Genomic DNA, 24,566 nt, shown 5'->3' with positions numbered 1-24,566 from the left:
CTGTGTTACACTCTCCAGGAGCTGGAGACAAAGGACACCGCTGCAGGCCAGAGTTTAGGACAGCATGGCCAGTGGGGGGCACCATCCTCCACCGCGCTCCCCCCAGCAAGGTGGGTGCCCTCTCCTGGTTTCAGAAAGGCATGACGGCATGTTTTTTGGTGTTCCTGTCCATTTGCGTGGCCCACGGTCGGCCAGCGAAGCTGCTGCCGCTGCAGTTTTCCTGATGCGTGAGCCGCTTCCAAACGACATTCGGCCAAAGAAGACTGGCTCTTGTCAGCCTCCAGGAAACTCGCGTCCTCCGTCCAGATCGAACCTGGGCTCCACTCTCGGCATGCAGCTGTGACTCAACGTGTTACCTGGGGGAGCACATAAACAGGGAGAGGATGGGCTGCATTAAGTTGAAGGCAGAGGCAGGAGCCGGGAGCTGCTGCAGGGCCTGGAGGTCCATCGGACCTGCTGGTTCTGCTGTAGCTGTGCTATAAGGTGTTCCCACACTGAGAGGTTTAAAGGGTAAATCAAAGGTGGTAGGGGGCTCTTCTGCTGAAGACAGTGTCAGCATAATAATGTAGTTTTGAATGGGTCACCATAACTTGGCTGGAAGTACAACTACTGTATTAAATGGAAGCCAGCGTAACGCTGACAGTCTAGGTTGTTATTCTTACTCCTCACTGCCTCTGGTGTCTTGCTGCCCCCCACCCCCGCACACCTGCTGTTATGGTGACAGGGCTGAAGTCTGCTTTGGTTCATAGCCATAAACACATGACCTGAAAAGAACCCCCCTCCCTTGTTTCCATCATCTCCCCCCCCCATCCCCATATCCTTTCCTCATCTGTAATCTTGGTGCAATGTCGCCCTTCAGTGGCCACAATGTGGTACTGCTACACAATGGGAAAGTGGGAATACTGTGAATAAAGAAAAAAAAACTTTAATTTTAAGGTGCCATTGAAGTAAATCTTATTAAAATGTTCAGCCTCCAGTGTTAACTGTTAACACCCTTAACTTTTTCTCTAACCATTGCTAACTGGCACCAGCCATCGAAAGCCGCCATGTTCTGTGTTCAGCTGAAGTTAACATCAGTACTGTCCTGTGTTGCGGTGCTGTGTCTGAAAAAGTATCGTGTCATCACGGCCAGACCCTGACAGCAACGGCCTCTCTGCGCCCTACTGTGCCCCCTGCTGGCTAAACCAGGCTGGGACTAAAGGAGTCCTTGCCCAGCTAGTTACACATGGCACTTGAAAACAGCTATGTACACATGCTCCTCCCACTACTGCCACTGTTTCACAGAATGAAGATGGTAGATTATAATGCAATGGATAACGGGAAAATCCCTGTAACGTGTCACCTATTGCTTCAGTGGCCGCTATGCTTACCACAGCTGAGCTATCTGGCCATGTTAACCAAGCAGCTGCGATTATAAAGAAACAGTCGACACACAGGAACAGCTTGAGTAAACAGGCCCCAGAGGTTCTGAGAGGAGGTTCTGAGAGGAGGTTCTGGACAGCCACACCAGCTGTTTCCCATGTGACTGATCTATTTTTCTGTGATGTCAAATCTTTAAATCTTCTAATCTGTCATCCACTGGGTACCCCAGGAGTGTCACCCCAACTCGATCTGCGGCCACCAGCCACAGACTGGGCAGCCAAGACCCCACACCCCTGTCCCAGCTGAGGTAAGGGGGCCACCTGCATGGAATTGTGGGTAAGAACGAAGGCATGCAATGAATCACACGCTGCGCTGTGGTCCCCTTGCACTGCAGGACAGAGATGATTGCATCGTAGCATTTTGGCTATAGACCTTTGCCAGCTCAGCATTCTTTATCAGCTTCTGACTTTTATTCTCATGAAGCTTCACCGCTTCAGTCAGGTTGGAATCTGATGAATTTTAAAAGGGAATTCTAGGTGAACTATTTTAAAATTGTTATTTCTGCATATGAAGACAAACACTGAGAGCATCCACCGTGAACAAACATAGTTGTGGAATGATTCTGAAATGTTAAAGCCCTTCTGAGATGCCAAAAAGAGGCTACTAATGAAAAATAAAGGAAGAATGTTCTCAAGATGTGACCTGCATAAGTGGCAATTGGATTCTATTTTAAGAGTATTACAAATATGGCCTTTGTTATGGCTGTGTTACTATTATCTGGAAGAAGGGTGTGTCTCTCCTCCATTTCACTTCCAGCAAGGCTGAGTTCCTCTGTGAAGGACTGCGTAGATTTGAATGTGTCAGGGAGTACTATTCTGTGTCTGTCAGTGAGTACTACTCTGTGCCAGTCATTGAGTGTGTAATTCTTTGCCTGTCAGTGAGTGTAGCTTTGATCAAGTCAGTGAGAGTGCTATTCTGTTCCTGTCAGTGAGTGTTATTCTGTGCCTATTACTGAGTATCTTATTCTTTGCCTGTCAGTGAGTGTGTACCTTCAATCACATCAGTGAATGTGTTATTCTGTGCCTGTCAGTGAGTGTGCTGTTCTGTGCCTGTCAGTGAGAGTGATGTTCTGTGCCTGTCAGTGAGAGAGATATTCTGTGCCTGTCAGTGAATGTGTTGTTTTGTGCCTGTCAGTGAATGTGTACCTTCAATCACATCAGTGAATGTGTTATTCTGACCTTATCCTACTGGGCTGGTGTTCCTCAGAGTTCTGGTTCCCTCCAGTGACCTGTCCTCCATTCCTCTCACTGGGGACCAGAAGACTGATGCTGACATCTTGGCCTTTGTCAGAGCCAGACAGAACCTGCTGAGCCGGACCGGTAAGATCTAATCACTCACACACACACACACACACACACACACACATACACACACACACACACACACAGCTTTTTCACACCACAGCCTTGTGGAGTGTGAGCTCTTTAGCTGTCCTCTTATTGTGACTCTATACCTTAATGTGGTTGTTCAGCATGATAATATGTAAAATACCTTACTGATTTATTATCATGCAGAGGCTTATTCTTGCTTTTTATAACCGACAGCCAATAACCAAAAGATCATAAGTGAGTTCAGAGCCCTAGACACTCGCCTTTTTACTCCGTGTTTCCCAATCCGGTCCACACGGACCCACAGACGGTCCACGTTTTTTTCCCTCCCAGCTCCCTGTCTGTGTTTATGTGTAAACAGCATTTACTACACTTCTCCTGCAAGATCTAAGATAAGATCTGGACTCCATCAGTTCCAGTCCAGCTGTCTGTCAGTGGTCCCCCACCAGGGTATTTCATTCCATTAAAAACAATAATGAAAACTGGGCATGCAGGTGGAGTAACATTACAAGAGTGTGCAATGACTGAGGACCCTTGCGACACCAGGACAGGACTCCAGGTCACATGACTTAGAAAACTCTTAAGATGACCCAGCAAAAACGTGGACCATCTGGGGGTCCCTGTGTACCGGGCTGAGAAACACTAGCCCTGTTCACACCTGGAATTAACATGTGCCTCTACGTGCATCTCGACTGACAGCTTTTAATGCAATGTCACTTTGTGTTGTAGAAAAAGTGATGCGTGGTTATTCGCAAAGCGGTTTAGAACACAGTGACCCGTTCTGCACTGACACACGTTCTGACATAAATCATATGTCAAATACCTGTTGTGCATCTAATGCGTACGTACCTGCTTCTGCCCACGTGAGGAGGTCGGCTGAGTAGCTGGTCCTTCATTGTGGCCCCGAAGACATTCGCATTCACACTATAAGAATGCGGCCACATGCGTCCCACACCACCCCCGAATGCGGTTTGAGCGATCGCATCTCGGTGCATTTTCAGTGCGTCTTTGCATTCATACCTGTAATTAGCGCCGTCCACTTCTGATCGGATCACTCGGGATGTATGTTAATACCAGGTGTGAACAGGGCCATTGACTTAAAAGATTTAGTTTCTTGTACAATAAGTGGAACATGGAGTCAGCAGGGGGCACTCTGTTCCCGTCTGACCGGCCGACACAGACCAGCAGGGGGAGGTTAGGACTTATCAGAAACACAGCTGACGGCAGCAGGAGCGTGCTTGCAGTGTCCATCTGTCCATGCCTCTGTCCCTCCACCCATCTTCCATAACCATTTGTTCAGTGTCAGGTTGCCGTGCTTGTATTACATGCTTATAAACCATTGTGTTGCTTTAGTGATATGTGAATGGCATGTTCGTGTGTCTGATGTGTGTTTAATGTGTGTTTGTGGCTGATGTGTGTGTGTATGATGTGTGTGTGTTTGTGTGTCTGTGTGAGTGTCTGGTGTGTGTGTATTAGTGTGTACATGTGAATCCATGCAGGTGTCTGATGTGTGTGTGTGTGTGTCTGTCTATCTGTCTGATGTGTATGCGTGTGTCTCTATCTAGTGTGTGTGTCTCTGTCTAATGTGTGTGTGTCTATGTCTGATGTGTGTGTCGCTATCTGAAGTGTGTGTGTATATGTCTCTATCTAGTGTGTGTACGTCTCTATCTGATGTATGTGTGAGTGTGTCTCTGTCTGATTTGTGTGTGTGTCTCTTTGTCGTGTGTGTGTGTGTCTCTGATGTATGTGTGAGTGTGTGTCTCTGCCTGATTTGTGTGTGTGTCTCTTTGTCGTGTGTGTGTGTCTCTTTGTCGTGTGTGTGTGTCTCTTTGTCGTGTGTGTGTGTCTCTGTCTGATTTGTGTGTGTGTCTCTTTGTCGTGTGTGTGTGTCTCTTTGTCATGTGTGTGTGTGGCAGGACAAGGACAGATGGTGTTATTAATGGCTGCCAGTAAGGTGTGACCTCTTCCTGGAAAAGCTGGGCTGCCGTTTAAACACACTGCCTGTCACCGTTTGCCCAAGGAGGCCAATCATTCACTTTTAAGTGCGCTGTACAAACACACTGAACACTTCATTAGCCCAGGACTCCTGCCCCACAGCATTCATGGGGAGAGGCCACCGGGTCGCGGCTCACACATCCAGGCCACCAATGGGATCTGTCCCGTGTCTGATGGACAGGGTCCTCAATGTGGGTTAACCAATCGCTGCACTGCCTGCAGCTGGCGTGCCGTCCACCAGGGCCGATAGGGTCTGTAGATGAAGCATTTATTTAAAGTCTTTGTATCAACAAATCAGTCTGGCACTAACCATTATCCATCCTGAGGCTAGCGGAACTCAGGAAGTCTTCTGTCACGTGCAGCACCTGTAACGAGCCGCCTCTCTGCTGACTGGTGCAGGGAAGCTCGCAGGAGCTCAGCAGTGCAGGACCCTGAGTGCAGAAGTCTCAGCCTTGATCACCTCTCCTGGACAACTTTGCTTATCTTTAAGATCTTTAGAGCCTACTGTGCTTTGTCAACTGGCCACTTCTGTACCACACGTAAAGGCAAACAACTTAACTGTAAATCCAGGAGCCAACGTGAGGAGGTGACCCTGTAGAGCTACAAGCTACATGCTAGTTAGTTAGCACATTCCCTGACCCTTCCTGCTGTTAGATGAGCTGGTTTGCATTCATATGCCTCTGCTCTGTTTTTCAGGGTTGAGTCAGAAGTGAAAGGTTGTACACTGACACTCGCAGCTCCATCATGTAATGCTCCTGGATCCAAAGGTGGAGTCACCAAGAAACAGACGCATGAAATCTCCTGTCCAGGATTGCACCCAGGATCATAACAACGTGCACTGACATTATGGGCGGTATGCCTTGATTTGCTGGGCATTAGTTACACTGCCTCCTAGTGGCTGGAGGTTGAAGACTTGCCAATCCAAGGAGTACAGCACATCATCCATGGAAATAAGGAGAATTATGAGAAAGGTTATTTCACAATCTGAACATTTGATATTGTGAGTCTAAGTGTCAGTGACTTCTTCATTAAGGTGATATATTGTATAAAAGTTGTACTTAGGCTATAAATGTATGTTTGTATAATGCAGATATGTGCTAAAAGGTACAGAGGATTATTCTGAAGCAGGAGTGCATCAGCTGACTGCTGAACACGAGCATCCCTGGTCTGGCTGTGCTCTGATACCTTCTTCCTGAGAGAGAAAATCTTTTGCCGTAAATGGTTTTGCTTGCTGAACGCAGAGCTGAGAGTTTGCATTAGTCCAAGTGCATTTGCTTGTTGAACATGAAGTGACCCCCCCCCCCCCCTCCCCACGCACGTAAATTTGCAATCGGATCACTGTCATCCTGAGTGTTTCCCAGGAGGATCCAAACCTTGCACAAGTGGCCACTTTTTCCATTGAGGGAATGAGGTGAGCCGGAGGCCTGGATGGACTCTGACCACCTGATCCATCTTCTCCTCCAGAAGCCGCTCCTATGCTTCATGGGAGCTGCCTGCCTCATCCATACCTGTAGCCTTCATTGTATATCATTACATGGAACTAACACATACTGGGCTAACCAAGTCATCGATAAGGGTACATTTTCTGGAACTTTGTTGTGTGTTTTGGTTAGTTTACAGTTGTGGTTAAGTTATTAACATAAGGGCTGCAGCTGAACCAAAACATATCTGCTCAAGATGGCTGTTAATCCAGAGCCCCGGAACCCTCTCCACACTCCAGAGAGAAACCTCCACCACTGAGCAAAGCCACAAATCTTTGGCCACCCACCGAGTATGTAAAATCACCGCAGGAGCCCAGCCAAGGATTTGCATCCTTGGGTTGTTTCTGGTTTGATCAACTTGATCACCTGCATCACTAGATGTTGTCTGATGGTGGGGGCTCTGTAGCTGGTGTCAGTGGTCAGCACGACGTGCTGTGTGTCTGCATGAGCACACACATCGCATTCCCATTTTGGAAAAGTCAGTCAGGTTCAACTTTACATAGACGATGTCCTTACGCACATCGTGGTTGATGGTAGTTGTGGCTTCAGAGTACAGAGTACATCATGAGAGGTCAACTCCAGGACTTAGTCAAGTAGATTACTGTGAAGGATGAGAAAGGTAGTTAGAACCTTGTTCAGTAGTGAGACTTCCAACTTATTCATTCTGCTTCTAATGCCCATTCCCTAAGTCTAAACGCTTGAGCAGCCAACAGTCAGGTGAAACATTAACTAATGTTCCACTGGCTCTGTCTGCTAGTCCACCCCCCCCCCCCCTCCCGGAGTGAGGGGTGGCCGGAGGGGGTGGGAATGGTGTTTTTTTTTTCATCTGAGGTTATCAAGGGCTTTTGCTGTCGGAAGTGCAGAGTCGTCACCAATCGGGGTGTGATCTGCCAGGCCTTTCGTTGAACATGCCCTGCTGAAGCTGAGATCAGCCATTCTGACACCAAGCCTTCTGGAAAGTCTTCAGGGAAGCTCTTAAACAGCACAAGGGAGCATGTCAGTATAGCTTGTTTTGTTTTTTGGCTGCTTTATAACTGATGGACGTTTAGCATGTTGCTAAGTCAGCCTGTGGAGGTCCCATCACAGAAGCAAGTCCTCCGTAAGGAGTGCGCATCCCACCTTCCAGCCTTGATATCCATGGCTCGACTACAGATCAGGAGGGTAAAGGTCAGCTGGACAGGACTGCTCATCCTTGGCCACTTCATATACCTGCTTGGGGGGGCCACGGTCTTCCAGTTCCTGGAACGGGAGGCAGAGAGCAAGAATCGACAGCATTTCCAGCTGGAGAAGCTCCACTTCCTGGCTAATTACAGCTGCCTGGATAAGCCAGCACTGGAGGAGTTCGTGAAGGTATCCTGGAGCTTCAACATGGACTCTTCTAGCTAACCGTTATGCTACCATTATGTTTCTCTGAGATGAACCTTTCCTGTGTTTATGAAGTGTCCCCCTTAAATCCTACCGAAGAAATCAAATTCAATCACTTGAGGTTTAATTTGACTAGATTTGATTTCTTTTGATCGGTGAATGTCTCTGAATGTATTACCATTGATGGAAGGACATTGAATCCTTTATTCTTTTACTCACAGAAATCTTAGGAATCGGTTTCACCTTTGCCAACAACCAGTAACATCTCATACTAAGTAAATCCGGGCAGATCCCAGCCATCCCTGCCTGGAGATGAGCTGCTGGAGTTGTTGCCATGCTTCAGCACTTGTTGGAAATCAATGAGGCTAATTTGATAAAACAGATCAATGGAGTTTTCCATTCATAGCATTTTTATGTTTGCTGTGCTGATATAACACTCGTTTTTATGGTGCTTCCTACCTCCGTCGCTGCTTTTTGGTCGCTCTCATTGCTCTTTCAAGTCACCATGTCCCTCATTAAAAAGTGTGAGGCACCCAAAGCGCATGGATATAGATTTAGAAGGGGACCAGGTATTTAAACAGTTGTTTTTGGGTCGATCGAATATTCAGTTGAGATTATTTTTTATAAATGTATAAATTTAATATACGTTTATATAAAAGTATAATTGCCCTAAAGAACAGAGATTTCGCAAGAACTTGCAACACAAAACAGTAAATATCATACAGTTGATAAAATTTATAATAATACATTATATCAGTAGATATAAGACTGAAAATATGGGCTAGCTGTGTGATGTTCTTGTGTGGTCTCTCATGACGGTTAGCTGTGTGATGTTCTTGTGTGGTCTCTCATGACGGTTAGCTGTGTGATGTTCTTGTGTGGTCTCTCATGACGGTTAGCTGTGTGATGTTCTTGTGTGGTCTCTCATGACGGTTAGGTGTGTGATGCTCCTGTGTGATTTGTCTCATGATTGCTAAGTGTGTAATGTTCTTGCATGGTCTCTGTCATGAGGGGTAAGTGTGTAATATTCCTGTCTAGTCTCTCTCATGAGGGTTAGGTGAGTGATGCTCCTGTGTGGTCTCTCTGAATATGTGGGTTAGGTGTGTGATGTTCTTGTGTGGTCTCTCTCATGAGGGTTGGGTGTGTAATATTCCTGTCTAGTCTCTCTCATGACGGTTAGGTGTGTGATGTTCCTGCATGGTCTCTGTCATGAGGGCTAGGAGTGTATTGTTCCTGTCTGGTCTCTCTGAATAGATGGACTATGTATGTGATGATCCTGTTTGGTCTCTCTCATGAGGGTTAGCTGTGTGATGTTCCTGTGTGGTTTCTCTCGTGACAGTTAGGTATGTGATGCTCCTGTGTGGTTTTTCTGAACAGGTGGGTTAAGTGTATGACATTCCTGTGTGGTCTCTCTCATGAGACTTAGGTGTGTGATGCTCCTGTGTGGTCTCTCTCATGAGGGTGGACCTCCTCCTGCTCCTCCTCTGCTAGGTGATTCTTCAGGCCTGGGAAAAGGGGGTGAATCCTTCTGGGAACTCCACTAACCCCAGTAACTGGGACTTCAGCAGCTCCTTCTTCTTTGCTGGGACTGTTGTAACCACCATAGGTAACAGTAATCTGATCTTCAGAGGTCCTTTGAATTACATTGCACGCCTTTGGCAATCTGTGCTGGGTGTATTGTGTATTGAACAGACAGCAACTCTTCAAATGGTCCATACTGTATTTCATTGTGTGGTCTGCTTGTGTTTATGTTGTACACTGTGTATTGTGTCTCTAAGGATTTAGGCATGTTTTGTGCTGTATCTATAAGCTTATTTTGTGGCTATTAAGATAGACCAGTTAGTAGTCTGTTTGCAGGTCTCATTTCTGGTCTGTGTTGTGTTTGATTTGAAAATGTATCTTATCTGTATGGTGATGTGTCTATAGTTTTCTGTTGTTTCTGTTGTATTCAGTTTTTTTGTCGTCTGCCTACAGGTGCCTTTTGTAGTTTGCTGTAGTCTGTATATATTGTAGGTCTCTTTTGATATGTTATATTCTGTTTTTCCTAAAATATTTTGCAATCTATTGACAGTTGTCTTCTCTATTTTAGCATTGTAATCGGTTGCAGTTGGTGTTCTGGTCTGTCGAAGTGGATGTTATCCATCTCTGCATTATTGTGGCTTGTTCTCTTTTTCCGTGCCTTTGATGCATTGCATGCTTTAGTCTTCTTGGGGGTCTGCATTGTGGTCTTTGTTAAGGTCTGCTCTAACCCAACATGTTTCTCTACAGGTTATGGAAATCTGTCCCCCAGCACGGGCTCTGGCCAGGTCTTCTGTGTCCTCTATGCCCTATTTGGCATCCCACTCAACCTGGCCTTCCTCAACCAGCTGAGCAAGTGTCTCAGCCTGCACCTGGGACGACTGGAGTGGGGCCTGATCTCCATGAGACACCAGAAGGTATCTGTGACTTTCTCTGCTTGCTGCTCTTAGCTCTGCCTGGTTTCTACTCAGCGCTGAATCTCTCCGGTTCAGCTGCTGGTGCTCATCAGTGATATGCGGTTACTTCAGATTGATTTTTTTGCCTCCCATGTTGGCTAATGGAGTTCCCATGATTCCCCAGGGCAGCAAAGCTAATGGGTATGTTTGCTTAGATGATATAGGCCTTTCTCATCTCCTCCTGCTGGTGATGAATTGCCAAAGCCTTTTTTTTGATAAGGACACAGAATCTGCTTCATTGTGGAGATGCCTCATTGTCTGTTGGAGTGACTGCAGTTCCCTGCATAGAGGGCAGCTGTCAAATGCTTCACATTGAAGCCTTTCAGCAGTGCTTTCTGTGTTAAAGGACATGCACTGTGTCAGGGTGTTCACTTAAGGCTTTCTCTCATCTCTGTTAGAACACCAAGGACTTCCTGTTGGTGGTCACGTTCCTGGTTCTGGGCACCATGCTCTTCCTGGTTCTCCCCCCAGTGCTCTTCAGCCACGTGGAGGGCTGGACATACGGCGAGAGCTTCTACTACGCCTTCGTCACGCTCAGCACCATCGGCTTTGGGGACTACGTCATCGGTATGCCATGTGACCAAAAGGCTTACATCTACTTATTGGCTACCCATGTATGCAGTCAGATAATAAAGTTGAATTATGGTTGCCAGGTTTCAGTAATACAGTAATGCAGCTGTTGGTTACATGGAGAGCAGTTCAGAATATAATCATGCTGTTTATAACTGTCACAGATTGTTCTTCTGTCTAAAACATGATAAATACAGAAATGATTGCTCACTTTCTATGTAACGTCCACCGCAAGCCTCTGTAAAAGAGCATGTTGTATGTTCTCGTTGACCGTGCAGCATAATTGTACATGGACAAGCGTGTCATGTGTCCTCTGGAATCTCCCCACGCAGGGACCAACCCTCAGAAGCACTACATATACGTGTACCGCAGCCTGGCAGGCATCTGGGTCATGGTGGGCTTGGTCTGGCTGGCTCTGCTCCTTCACATGGGTGGCAGGCTGCTGCAGCAGGCCTTCCGGCCCGTTCTCCCGGCCGGGGACCAGGAGGGCTTCCCTGGTAAGCAGGAAGAGGGATCTGAGGCAGTGCAGTGCGGCGTCTGAAGGCTCGTCATCCCTCGGTCAATCCCGCCCAGGTGGACTCTGATAGTGGCTGGGATCTGAGCTCGTGAACACCAGACTGAACGGGAAGAATGTGCCGAGAAGACCAGCTGTATAAATGCATTACCATAGCCCCCCCTGTAAGCTAAGCTCCTATGCAGAATAGTCTGTGCGTTTCAGAAATATCTCTGTGCTCATGAATGTCTTAAAGACCAGCTTTGCATCTGTCCACTGTATTGTTTTTGTGTAGATGATTTCTGTGATTTGCATTCCATGCCAGTTATGGCCAGAATGCATTTGCATTCTGCCCAAGATGGCTGCCGTAGGGTGTGGGGGTGCACCTGCTTCAGAACCGCTGTATTAAAACCACCTGGGGCAACAGACAGGCAAACAAGCGTGGCTGCGGCTCTCTGTGGCCGGAGAGCGTCCGCGTCCCCAGTGCAGGGCGCTGAGCCAGCAGCCAGCCAGCCGCCAGCCAGCGTGGTCTCCTCTGAAAATGTTTTATTAAACCGCTATTGAAGGAGCTGTGTTTCTCTTCTTTATCAAGTTATTCTGACCAACCACACAGCCTGGAGATCAGTACCAGGCAAGATAATAAAGGAGACAATGACTAATACCTAATGTACCATAAGTTCACAACCTGCAGGGTGTTGGTTCCTGACCCAGGAGGGTCGTCTTCAGTTCCTCAAATGAAATATCCACTTGTGAGTTGCACTGGAGCAAGCGTGAGACGGGTGCGTCATCAGTCTCGCATCGAGTAAATCGTGTGACGAGAATCTGAGAGGGAATCTGGTCAAGGGATGTGGCTGAGGACAGAGAAAGGCTGTGGATTATACATACCTGGTAAACATAGAAATATAGAAAAGCCGGAGTGTCTGTCTGCATGGGAGTGTAAGCGGCACCTGGAGTAGGTACAGCAGTGGAGGGGGCTGGATGCTGTGGGGGGTCATTTCTGGGTAGCTGGACGTCCTGTTTCATTGGGAAGGGGTGTGGGGAGACGGATGCTTATATGACACCACCTGCCGAAGAGTATCAGCCCGTGCAGCCATTTCTGTCTCCATTTTGTATGTAGATTTTTTCCCCATCCAAAGGGATGGTGAGCAGTTCATGGACCGTGCCATGCTTTTCATTGCCACGGTAACAGCACCAAGCCCTGGGTACAGCCGGAAGCTCCATATCGTGGACTGGGAGGTGCAGTGTAAGGTGTAGTGATTAAGGACACGGCTGTGAGGATGTGGAGTCCAGCCACAAGCAACGCCCCATCTGCTGTGCACTGCCCCCTGCGGAGAGTCTGCTGATCTGCATTACAGGATGTTCAGCTTTGGGCAAAAGTGTCAGTTAAGCAAAAAATAAACATGGCGATGATGATTATAACAGTATTATGTGCTGTCAGTTGCTGCTTGACTTAACCCAGTTGGAAGAGAGATGGGTTATACCAGTTGGTGATTGACAGTAATTAGAAAGGTAATTTCTTCCTTGACTAACTATGAGCCTGCAGCTAGATAACACTGATTTCTTCGAGTCGCCTCTAGACAGGCACTGCCCCGTGATCCCAGCAGTGATTTGCATGCTGGGCTGTTGGGGTGGAGAGCAGGATCAGGGTGGGACCCTATTTGCCTCCCAGACCAGAACAGTCTTCCCTTGGCGTCTCTCCCTCCCAGCATCAGCCCTGAGCCCCTGGCCTCACCGCCGGCATGGGCTCCTGTTTCGCGAGGTCCGGCCAGATGCGTTTGCCCTCCATCTTGCTTTTGGGGTTTGTGTACATGGTGTACGTTCTCATTGGAGGGGTGGTCTTCTGGAAGCTGGAGGGGAGCCAGGTGGAGGAGAACATAGCTCAGCTCCTGGAGGAGAGGGCCAAGCTTCTGAGTAGTATTCCCTGCCTGGACCAGCAGGCCATTGACACCCTGACTGAGGTGAGCACCTGCTCATTATTGCCTTCTGACGCTCTTGCTTTCCTATTTCATGCTTCATGGTTGGCTGTTTACATGTAGCGGGTCCTTCTTCTGTCGGTGCCTTCATTCTGGTCCCCTACCCTCCCTTCAGCTATATGTCTGACTGCCTGCCTCGAGGCTGGACCTCTTCTCCCAAACATCGTCTTCTTCTTTGTGTGGCTGATTTCTTAACATGAACTTGTGATCCTGGTAGTTGGGCTTAAACCCACACTGTTGGACCTTAGTAGCAGTGACAGTCGATGTAATCGAAAATGTAATCGAAAAGTATGTATGAACGTAACCCCCGCTCCCCTGCCATACCCACGTCCTCAGGTGGTGCAGCGGGCCATTTCCACTGGGCTAAGCCTGAAAATGAACCAAACCATGGATGGCTTCTGGAAGTTCACTAGCTCTGCCGTATTCGCCGCTACTGTGATTACGACGATAGGTGAGGCGAGGAGCAGGAAGGGCAGGGCCGGCGTCTGTGCTGCCCCACCGCCACTGGTTAATCCGCACAGACCCGGGCATGTCTCATCTCATGTCTGTATCCTTTTCCACGTCTCTCACCGTTTGTTTGTACTTCGTTCCAGTTCGATTTCGGCTTACACTTACACATTGGTAATAGTGATGATTTTTCTCCCGTTAATCCCCATTTTGAAGCATAAATCCCAGCATTAACAGCTCCTGTGCATTTCCTACGAGGATATATTACATTTATATATAATGCAGAAGCAATGATCTGATCATTAGTGAATGCTGCTTTGCCACCAACTTGCATCCATGTGATCCTGGGAGGGGAGCTTTAATGCACAGGTTTACTGGCTGCTACTGTAAAAAAGGGTCTTAGATATGTCCTCAAATTACCACTCCCCCCCCCCCCCCCCCAGCCCACATTAATGCGCTTCTGCAGGTCTTCTGCCTTGTGTCTCTTTGAAGGCTCATTTTGTCTTCTGCATTAGGCTACGGGAACATTTGCCCCCGCACAATGGAGGGCCAGATCTTCTGTGTGTTCTTCGCACTGTTCGGCATCCCCCTGAATGTCGTGGTACTCAACAGGGTTGGAAAGTACATGCTTGCCATCGAGAGGAACATCTGCGACTTCATGGAGACCAAGACTAAATACAAGGTAGGACACAGATCTGGTCAAAACAAAGGTCTGTCAGGTTTTCTTGCCATCTAATTACATTTAAATCAGAATTGCAGTTGAGTTATGCAGGTACCTGTTTGCAGAGTAGCGTGAAACAGGAAGTGGGTCTGACCAATAGGCTCTAAATGGAGAAGCCTGACCAATCCCAGTCTCTCCTCTGTTCCCACAGCAAGCAATTAGGGTGATGATCCATTTACTGTCTTTGGCGACTGGCACCGCTGTGTTCTTTGTGGTTCCCATGATCGTATTTGCGCTGAACGAGGGTTGGAGCTACGCTCAGGCAATCTACTACTGCTTCATTTCCCTGAGCACCATCGGCTTTGGGGACTACGTGGCAGGTAGAGGTGCTCTCATCGTATCAGAGTGCCCCACTAGCTCACCTTAATTCCCGTTAGCATACGTCATGCATGACATGATCTTCTTAGCTCACATTGATGTTATTCGTGTCCTCCCCCTTTGACGTCGACGATCCTCTCAGACAGTAACCCCAACAGGACGTACTCGAGCTGGTATGGCTGCCTCGTGGCGGCCTGGATATTCTTCGGAATGGCCTGGCTGGCCCTTCTCATCAACCACGCCATCGACATCCTGGAGAGGATAAACGCCTGCTTAAAGCAGCATGGCAGCCGAACCGTAGAGAGCAGAAGCGATTCCGTGGAGCACTGCGACAGCATATCTAAGGAAGTCTCCAGCATGCACAGTGAGCTCACCGAGGACCAGGCCCCAGAGAGGTGAGTGTGCGCAGTGTGGGGTGACATGCCCCTCCCTGACACCACAGACGGGGAGAGCAGCACTGTTTACCACCACTGAAGATACCTATTTGCATGCCCCCCCCCCTTAGTGACAAACATAGCCATTATTTAGGCTACTAGCTATTTTAGTTAGGGTTAGGGTTAGGCGTTAGGGTTAGGATTAGGGTTTGTGTTAGGGATTAGGGTTTGTGTTAGGGGTTAGGGTTAGCGCAAGGGCACAAATTTGTCCCAAAAAATTTTAATATTATGCAGGTGTTTTCTCTGTATGTAATGTAGTTCTGAATTTTCATTTATATATTGAAACAGATCCTCTCCCTTCAAAACCTAAACATGTTGTTCCAAAGACAGACTCTATGCGTCCAGGATAGATGTTTGTGTGAAAAACAGATAGAACATCAAAATAGGATGCATCCTATGAACCAATATGATTTTAATGTCATGCAAGGTTTCCAGAGAATCTCCCACAATGCTCCTCTCCATGTCTTTCACGTCAGCATTGACACCATTGGCTCTGAGATTTTCTCCTAAACTAATGAGCACACTAGTATGTCCTTATAACACGGGATCTTTCCGTTTTCAAAGGGGTTCCAGGGTAACAAGCCCAGATAACGTGGACAAGAGTCCGTCCAGCTGATCGTCACTGTCCAGTAATCTCGCCTGTGCTGCAAACCAGGCTTGCATACCTCCAGGCCTACATCCCTCTTCGCTTTTCTACATGCTGTTTTCCTGTTTTTTACAAATTCAGAGTCCAAGTGCCTTAGAAATTACATGAGAGCTTACAAGGAATCACTCAGTGCTCAGGTTTGCATTGTCTTCATTATCCAGCTAATATTATTTGGAAATACTGAAAGTGCGTCAGTGAAAATTCATCTCAGTTCTGCAACAGTAAACTAAGTCTCGTGCATACAGTACATTAAGTGAAATACTGAAGTTTGTCCACTAGAGGGCGATGTAACACAAGACTTTGATGAGATGACCAAAGCTGTGGGTGGCAGTAGAGATCGTACTCAAAAAGTATAAAAACGCACCAACTTTACATTCAAGTTATGCTGGGTAGTGAATTAATAAACGTTTATAAATGTTTTCTTATATAAGCAATAGGGGTGTGTGCTGTCAGTGTCATTTTCACAGTAAGTTTTGATATTAACTGAGGGAACAGCTGCTTCTCTTCAATAGCATTCAGCTTCTATTAGCTTTTGATGTGCAAAGATTGTATTTATACTGTAGTTTAACATTGTCAGATATTGTTCTGAATATGGACTCTTAGTAAAACAAAAAACTGAATTTATGCATTGCCAATTACAGCGGCCAGTTTTATACAGATTCTGTATGTTACAAACGTTATTAAACTCACCTTATGCATGTCATTAAGTATGTATTATGGTGCTACGCTGTAAGCTGTGGTTGTGACAGTGCGCTTGTGTGTGCATGAGTGTCCAGTACGGACCAGGCTGCCCCCTCGTCTGCAGGGGGGGTCAGGGGTCTCTTCATGGCCTTCACCCTTAAAGTCTGACCCTGAGTCCGCGGATAAACAGGACGCTCCCCGCTGCCGTGCTTGTGGTCCTGCCCAAGCTGAAGCGGGCTACTGTCGGTGAGCCCGCTCTGCTAACGGTGGACGACCTCAGGTAGCCCCAGGAGTCGTGACCCGCTGCGGCGGCATCATTGGTGCATGACATCATGTGATCAGTGGGCGGAGCTCATTTGTTTGACTGTCCAGTGCCATCTCTCTTCTCTCATTGGACATATTCCCAAAACAGCCTCCAATGGCAAAGCCTGATTCTTTGCTCTGCCCCATCAGGGGTGATTGAGTGTTGCGTCATGTTGGACATGCTGGACGACTCCCTTCCATCTAATTTCTGCCCCCCCCCCCCGCCAGTGAGGGGTTATGACCGAACGGGACAGGACCCCACTGTGCAATGGGGCACTTCTCCAGGGTCAGAGAGGGGGCGGCCGACTGCAGGGGCTTTTCGATCCCTGCTGATGCTTGTTTAACAGCAGACAGAATTGCTGAATAGTCTATTTTCAGTGGGGGGAGGAGGGGAGATAGCTGGCTCTGGGCCCTGAGTCTGGGAAACCAGTATTGTTACATAACCCAGGAGAGCAGGGACCTTCAAAACGCGGAGCAGCACGGGAGTCAACAGAACAGGTTAGACCTCGTCATGTGACCAAGTGACCATCACATCCCCAGGTGTGACCTCACAGGTATGGTTTTCATCACTGACCCATCTCCTTCCTCACCTGCATACTCCCCCTGGTGGTGGAGATGTTTATGTATCTTTCTCAGGCATGCGATCCTCAGGTAATTTCGTGCCAAGGCCTGCCCTCTTCCACCTTGACATGAGACTGCATAGCAGTGACCAGACAAACTCCCTCAGTGGGACCCCCATGCATATGGGGTTAGGGTTAGGTTGGGTTGTGTCCCTTAGAGGGCCGATGGGCCTCTTACGTCCTCGACATGCTATGATGGAGCTTTAATGGGTCTTAGCCTGAGAGACTCACCTGCCAAAGCGTCTCACGGGCCCCTAATTATATGATTCCTGGCGAAAAACAACTCGGGCTCTCCCTCTCCCAATCAGACGAGATCCAGGACAGACCCCTTCTCTCTGTGGCTGGGGGGGGCAAGAGAGAGAGCACAGACAAACTGCTTCATGATGAAGATGAAGATCTCTATGAAGAGAAGATGTTCTTCACATCCGGCTAAGTGGTACAGGAGGGAAATGAGTGCGAAAATGCACATTAATAGTCCAGCGATCAATCTGAAGGTACCGTCCTGTATCATATGCAGCCTTGCTGTGTCTTCGGGCTGTTGACTAATCTCACAACACAGGTCATTTTAAGCATTTCAAGTGCGATGCACAAAAAGAAACAATGGACTGTGACTGAACAGATTGACACATCGTTAAAGTCAAAGTCAGCGGTGATGTGGTGTGACTGCCCTGGGACTGTGTGAAGAGCAGTGAGCGTATGGCTCAGGAACTCTGACATTTACCCAGATCCCTTTCCTCATATTTCAAACAAATATTCACATGAAGTCACTTAATTATTTCACACGCATGAGACGAAATTGAGCACACTTTTACTTAGCATATAGCTAGAATAAGAACACATTTAGAAACTCCCAAATAAAATAATTATAATATAAAGAGAATAAAAACCAGAACGCAACAACCACAGATAATGTAAGTAGACAGTGTAGTGCAAATGTGCATTTATCTTTGTTTATAAAAGCTTCTCCCGCATGGAATTGGTGGAGTTATATTAATTTATTAACTAAGCCCTGAAAGTCTGACTCTGACACAAACAAAGGACTGACAAGCCGCAGGGCAGGGCTGGTTGTCCAGCGTTTAAGCTTTGCTGGGGGACGTTTAACTGGCCCTCTGTTTCCACATGAGCCCCGCATTTCACTGGAGTGTGATGCCTGTCCGCTGGGGAGTGCCGTTCACCAGAACCCACCTCCGCCACCAGCCTGGCCTTGAAGGCTGAGTGTGTGTGAGACGTTAACAGCACGTCACAGCCGATGAGCCGCAGGAGCACGTGCATTTATGGCTCCGCCCCCTGCTTAGCGCCACGGTCACGTGCATGCCGTTCACAGGGACGCGGTCTGGGCAGGTCCGGTTGCTTCTCCTGGCATTGTCACGCACGTGAGAGCAGAGGCGCCCAACTGCAGTGCGGCCCCACTGAGCCATGCATGACACGGTGGCTCCCTGCGCCTCTTGTGGGCACCAGAACCCAAGAAGAACCGGAAGGTCAGCTGATGGTTATGACGCCTTCATTGTTCTGGAGATGGACCCTGTAACCAGTATGCCACTGAAAAACAAGTGCAGCTCACACACACACACACAGACACAGGTTTACAATTATATCTTTGTGGGGACTCTCCATTTAATTCTATCAGGAAAATTCTAATCCTATCCTGACAACCTTAACCATAAATAACCAAATTACAAGACTTTCGGCATTTTTAGTTTTTTGTTTACAGTCATAGATCTAACATAAAAAACAGCTTTTTATTACATAGTGAGGGACATTTGGTCTAATATTCATTGGTCACACAATCATTGATTTCCAGCACATCTCATTTATTGTTCATGGTTTCATGGAAATGATAAAGGAGGCGGATTGCAGGTGGGACAGTGTGGGTGTCACTGAGTCCATTGTTCTGTTCCAGTGCCCTGGAGAGTGAGCCCCCCCCCCCCCCCCAGGCCTGCCCACCCACTCGCTGATGAATGGATAAGCACAGGGCAGGTGCAGCACAGCACTGTATGTGGGAGGTGAGTCTCTGGGTGTGAGCTTGGCTTAGCGGTGGCCTTCGAGGAGAACATATGCAGCATTATTTCTGAACTCGGAAGACGTAATTTCAAAGTTCCTAGTAATTTCAACTAGAATGGCGCCTGAATTCAGAATTCTGGAGAGTCAGAGGAACCTCTGCAAGCCTGACTTCAGAAGTCAAGATGGCTACCCCCTTCATCAACAGAAGCGAAAGTTATACTTATAAACTGTTTATTAGCACTTATGTCTTATTTGTGGCTCAAAAAATCAGTCATACACACAGTGCTGCCCAACCGCTATCTGTTTGACAGGCTGCTGCTTTATTTGGGTGCATTAAATACCATCTAATGTATTATCAACTGGTATTGCTAACAATGGCTAACAACCTGGCTGAACCTGTCTAGAGCCGGGGCCTATTTCAGAAAGCAGAATTTCTTGCTTAGCCAGATAACTTGTCAGATTTAAGGCAGTCTGAGCTAAATGTAAGTGAACAAAGATATGGGCCATTTGAACTGGGGTAAATTAAATCCGTCAAGTTATCCGGCTAAGCAAGAATCGCAGCTGTGTGGATTTGAAGCAGATCCCTGTTATTGCTAAATGGCTTTCTGACTTGCTGTACTGGAACGCGGTTAACTTGTGTGTGACGTCATTCCCAGCTCTGACTTCCGACCTCCCAGGTAAATGGAATGCAGCATGAGTGGTGGGGCCCAGCGCAGCGATAGGCCAATCCCGTGCAGTGGTAGGCCAATCCCGTGCAGCGGCAGGCCAGTCCCGTGCAGTGGTAGGCCAATCCCGTGCTGGGTGCCATCATAACAATAAGAGGCTTTTTCCATGTGGTACTTCTGTCCAGGGCCACTCAGAGTTAGTGTTTATAGATCATGAGCACTACCGCCATGCCCCCTCCCCCCCACCCAACCCCCACTTCGGTGTGTTGTGAAAGTTGTCCAGTTCTGACTGATAAGCGAGTGATTCTACCAAAACAAACAGCCTCGGCCGGCTGGACGCCATCGGTCACCGTGTTGGTTGGCACTCGCCGTTATCGAGGCGAATGCAGATATTAGTGAGTTTTCACAGACGGTGGAAACACACTCCGGCCTGATAGTCAGCAAACTGCACAGCTGAGTTTGTGGGAAAGAAAAGCACCGAAGTATTAGGAGGTCATGCTGGTCTAAAAGGGCGGGTTACTCTAGCTCAGTGCTGAATCCAGCTCTAAGAATGGCTGAAGCAGGTCAGTATGAAGGTGCTCGTGCGTCATATGACACTGGGTCTCACAGGGTCCCACCACCATGGCCATCCAGGATAGGCGCCTTCCAAACCACCAACCAGGGTTGGTTGCTTCCTTTCGCGACAAAGCCTTTCTCCCCAACTAAGGGAAGGACACCCAATCAACTCATGTTCTGCAGTCAGGGGCGGATTCATGCATGGACATCAGCCTGGGCCCCGGCAAATATCAGGTGAAATGGAGCGGTTAGTTAATTCAGTGACACCGCCTGTCCATGCTGGTGTCAGCCAAGGGTCGTCAGATACCTGCCATCCAGTCTGGCAGGAAGCACAGGATGCTTAGAGGTGCTAGCCGACAGCTGGGACAGAAGGTGGGTCTTACGATTTAAACAGCGTTGTGCAAGGGCACGTACCTATGGGGGAATGCACTCGATTTGCAAGAGAAAACACGTTTAAGCTGCTTGAGCCCATGGACGGTGGGAGAGATCTGTGAAAAACCTAAGTGTCACTAGGAAACCTGACAACAAGAGTAATGTCATGTTTTTAGACTGAGAGTTAAACACACCAGTTACTGAGAAATGTGCGAAGGATACTGACTGGGAAATGCTGGGACAAACATGAACCTTCAGATGAAGTTGCTGCGATGTCTGTGATGATCCGGGTTTCCCTCTGCGGAACACGTGGACACACTGCTTCCCCTCCTGCACTCGTAGGGGTCTGAAGGAGACAACGGCATCTTTCTTAATTTCATAAATCTACTCTTCAAGTGAAAACGTATTATTCTTAAGAGTTAACAGTCAAAAAAAGTTTGCAAACAAACAATATAAAATTGCGCATAGCTGCAAAATGTGCATGGAACATGCCGTAACACAGCCATCCAAAGGAGTATGGTCTGAAGAAGTTATTGGTACAGGTATGGAATATTATGGGGTGTTTTCCCTGGACTGACACTGATGACTAATCAAGCTGATCCATTCAAGCATGAGAAAGCCCACATGTTGTCTTCCCAGGGTGTGTGGTCTCTCAGGTGAATCATTAAGGTAAACCCACATCTCAGTGTTTTATTTACTGTGCAGTAGAAAGCATGCTGTGCAGCTCCTGGGCTGACACCCCGTCGACGCCGCAGGCAGGGCTCGCGCCCCATAATCGCCGACAGCTATTAGCCCAAAGGCGTCCATTGTTCTCAGCTAGTCCCATAGCCAATAACCTTTGTTCCACGCGGCATCAGCGATGAAATACCGTCTCACAGCTGGGGGACAGGCATCCTTCTGTCATTCCTCGGCGTGTTTCTCCCTGGGGGGGCCGGGGTGGGGGCGTCCAGGACACTTCTGCTCAGCCCTGTCCTGATGCTTTGCGGACGTGAGAAGAGACTGTAAAAGAATGTATATTATATTTGTATTATATGTATTATTATATATCTCACATTTTAGGTATGTATTGATTGCTTATTACATTTCATTGTACTTGTTACCTCTTACAATTACGGCATTCTATTCTATTCTGTTCTATTCTATTCTGTTCTATTCTATTCTGTTCTATTCTATTCTGTTCTATTCTATTCTGTTCTATTCTATTCTGTTCTATTCTAACTATGTTAAGTGACAGTGATAAACCCAGGTGAATCCGCCCTGGAACAGGCCACCCTGTTCATCAGTGACTGTCCATCATTTGCCCAAACGTTAAGTACTCTGCTTCACATGGGCTGGGACGAAGTGGCCCAAGGTCCTCTCAGAGTCATGGAGATGACCCTTCTACCACTAAACCTTCTCATGGACCTACTGAGCAGTGAGAGGGAGAGCGTGGAGCTGGCAGCACGTCGGGGTGATGCCACTGCCCTGCCTCCATCCCGAGTTCTCAGATTAGCTTGGGGGTGCGACCCTAGCTGATGGGTTTGCCTCTTCTGCAGGCACGCTGTCGTGGAATCTGCCTCGGGGGTCAGCCAGCACAGATCCTGAGCTACTGAGCTGCAGAAATGCAGCCAGCCGGGTCCACATTCCTGCAGTCCGACCCTCGGCGCCTCGCCTGGACCGCTGACATTTCCCTGCCGCTGCAGTCAGGAGTTCTGGGGTCTGAAATAAGCTAGTGCTGTGAATGCATGAAGGACTAAATGTAGGTTGGATGACCATCTCGGCCCCCCCCCCCCCCCCCGAATGAGTCTCACAGTCGACCCAGCAAGGCCGGATACTTGCTGTTTGTCCATGCAGCAATGTGAAATTCCTTCTATCCCCATCAAATGCGTCGGATCCAACATGCTCTCGCTGATGAAAATGGGTGGAACCAAAGAACTATAGTGTACCGGAACCAACCAATCATACACCAATCACAGACTGGCGCGAACCAATCAAAGGGAAGGAAATGACGGATACTGGGACACAGAATCAAAATGGGCACGAGGGCAAAGCTCAGATGAGTTGCTTCTGCAGTGTGGGAGACATTTCTGACCCTCAGGGGGAAGCTGGGTTATGGGAACTCCTCCAGGTTCTGGTGTGGAAGACCAAGATCTTAATGAGTCAAAATGGCTACATGCATGTAGCAGAAAGAAGCACAAAACATACTGAGGTCCTGCAGTGTTAAACATGTATCTCTCCCCCTGGGTCTGCTGACGGTGGGCTTGGTCAGCATGCTGCGTGAGGGTTCTGCATGACATGCACAGCACTGCACCGCCCCACCCTCCGGAAATAGTGCATGCTGAGGGAAGCGTTCTGTTCACTCATGGCGTGATCATCACAGTTTTCACGCCCATCCTGTTATGCTGGCTCTCGGCAGGTTTCTGCATCTCAGCCGTGAGGCGTGCCTCAGCTTTCCTGATCAGGGATGCAAATCAAGACCCATAAATTCGAAAGGCCAACTGGGGAAGAAGGGTCATTTCAGGAAATGCAGTCAGTCTTGACACTCGATGGGCTGTTTCTGCTCGATGCCGGTGTGCACCTCCTTTGGTGGGGTCTGAATCATGAAGGTGAAGGTCCCTGCTGTGAGATTCTCCTTAGTGTGGGGGTGAAGGTCCCTGCTGTGAGGTTCTCCTTAGTGTGAAGGTGAAAGTCATCACTGTGAGGTTCTCTTTAGCATGGAGTTGAAGGTCCCTGCTGTGAGGTTAACGAGGAGATGAAGGTCCCTGCTGTGAGGTTAGTGTGGAGATGAAGGTCCCTGCTGTGAGGTTCTCCTTAGCGTGGAGGTGAAGGGTCTTGCTGTGAGGTTCTCCTTAGCGTGGAGGTGAAGGTCCCTGCTGTGAGGTTCTCCTTAGCGTGGAGGTAAAGGTCCCTGCTGTGAGGTTCTCCTTAGCGTGGAGGTGAAGGTCCCTGCTGTGGCAGATAACACATACCAGCAAGATGTTTCACCTTTATTTCAACACTTACCAAAAATAGCAGAAGAGCTCTGAGCTCGGCCCCAGGCACCTTCTGCCCTTTCCGCACAGTGCCTCCTCCACACGGGGTTCCTCACTTCTGCTTGTACTGACACTCCTGGGCCTGCCGCGGTTGCGAGAGTCTGCTGTCTCACCGAAAGCTGGAAACACTCAGAGGAGCGCGCTCACAGGAGTCCAGCTGCTGAGAGGAAAATGCCCTGGGGGGGGGGGGGGGGAGGGACTATGACAGATAAGAGACGCTAACAGCAGCTGCAGGGGCTGCCTGGGGCTCTGCTTTACTGACTCAGCAGGACGGCAGAAGCATGTCAGGAATGAGGACCAGCTCACCTGTTCACACCCAAGAAGCAGGGGGTCTGAACACTTCTGGGGGGGGCTGACAGCTAAAAAACACTAATGTGCTTATCAGAAAGAACATGATCACAGCTACAGCAATGAGGTCACGTGTGCTAACAGTGTGACTGCCATGGTGCTCTGGGTCCTGAGGATTCTTGAGGCTTCCATGGATATGCCTGCAGAGGGTCGGCGTGTCCGCGCTTCCACGGCTGCTGACTACGTTAGCATGGCTGGTTACGGCCTAAAACCTTACATTTCTGCTTTGCCCTCCCTGCCTGCCTGCTTGGGGTCCACCTGCTATAGTTTTTGAGCTACCTGCAGATGTTTGAGCTGCCCTGAGCCGCCTCCTTTGCCTCCAGGTGGGTGTATCGCTAGCTGG

The 24,566-nt window shown here is 48.4% G+C and overlaps 2 protein-coding genes and 1 long non-coding RNA gene across 5 annotated transcripts in view; 2 read left to right on the top strand and 1 right to left on the bottom strand.

Moving 5' to 3' along the window:
- kif6 (kinesin family member 6) overlaps window positions 1–11,636 on the top strand; it is a 63,104-nt gene extending 51,468 nt beyond the window's left edge. The window contains exons 19-24 of one of the 3 annotated variants that reach the window (XM_048975424.1): window positions 19–110; window positions 1,592–1,669; window positions 2,629–2,741; window positions 9,860–10,026; window positions 10,464–10,632; window positions 10,968–11,636. In XM_048975424.1, coding sequence (XP_048831381.1) covers window positions 19–110; window positions 1,592–1,669; window positions 2,629–2,741; window positions 9,860–10,026; window positions 10,464–10,632; window positions 10,968–11,176 — 828 coding nt within the window. In that variant the 3' untranslated portion in view covers window positions 11,177–11,636. Of the gene's footprint in view, window positions 1–18; window positions 111–1,591; window positions 1,670–2,628; window positions 2,742–5,441; window positions 8,415–9,859; window positions 10,027–10,463; window positions 10,633–10,967 lie in introns of those variants that run through there. The other 2 variants (XR_007382397.1, XM_048975425.1) reach the window with 2 other exon arrangements.
- Window positions 11,637–12,100: 464 nt separating this feature from the next.
- Window positions 12,101–16,374, top strand: kcnk17 (potassium channel, subfamily K, member 17). Its single transcript, XM_048975426.1, has 6 exons — window positions 12,101–13,086; window positions 13,438–13,552; window positions 14,064–14,230; window positions 14,421–14,589; window positions 14,730–14,982; window positions 15,586–16,374. The coding sequence occupies exons 1-6, from the start codon at window positions 12,868–12,870 to the stop codon at window positions 15,635–15,637; spliced, it is 975 nt and encodes a 324-aa protein (XP_048831383.1). The 5' UTR covers window positions 12,101–12,867; the 3' UTR covers window positions 15,638–16,374.
- Window positions 16,375–20,194: 3,820 nt separating this feature from the next.
- LOC125707703 (uncharacterized) lies at window positions 20,195–24,047 on the bottom strand. Its single transcript, XR_007382347.1, has 3 exons — window positions 23,847–24,047; window positions 21,733–21,863; window positions 20,195–21,210 (listed from the first exon to the last, which is right to left on the bottom strand). It is a non-coding gene; the product is annotated as an uncharacterized LOC125707703 (long non-coding RNA).
- Window positions 24,048–24,566: the final 519 nt, after the last annotated feature.

Source organism: Brienomyrus brachyistius, chromosome 14 (assembly GCF_023856365.1).
Source record: "Brienomyrus brachyistius isolate T26 chromosome 14, BBRACH_0.4, whole genome shotgun sequence".
Taxonomy (NCBI): Eukaryota; Metazoa; Chordata; class Actinopteri; order Osteoglossiformes; family Mormyridae; genus Brienomyrus; species Brienomyrus brachyistius.
This window is presented reverse-complemented; position numbering and strand designations above follow the sequence as displayed.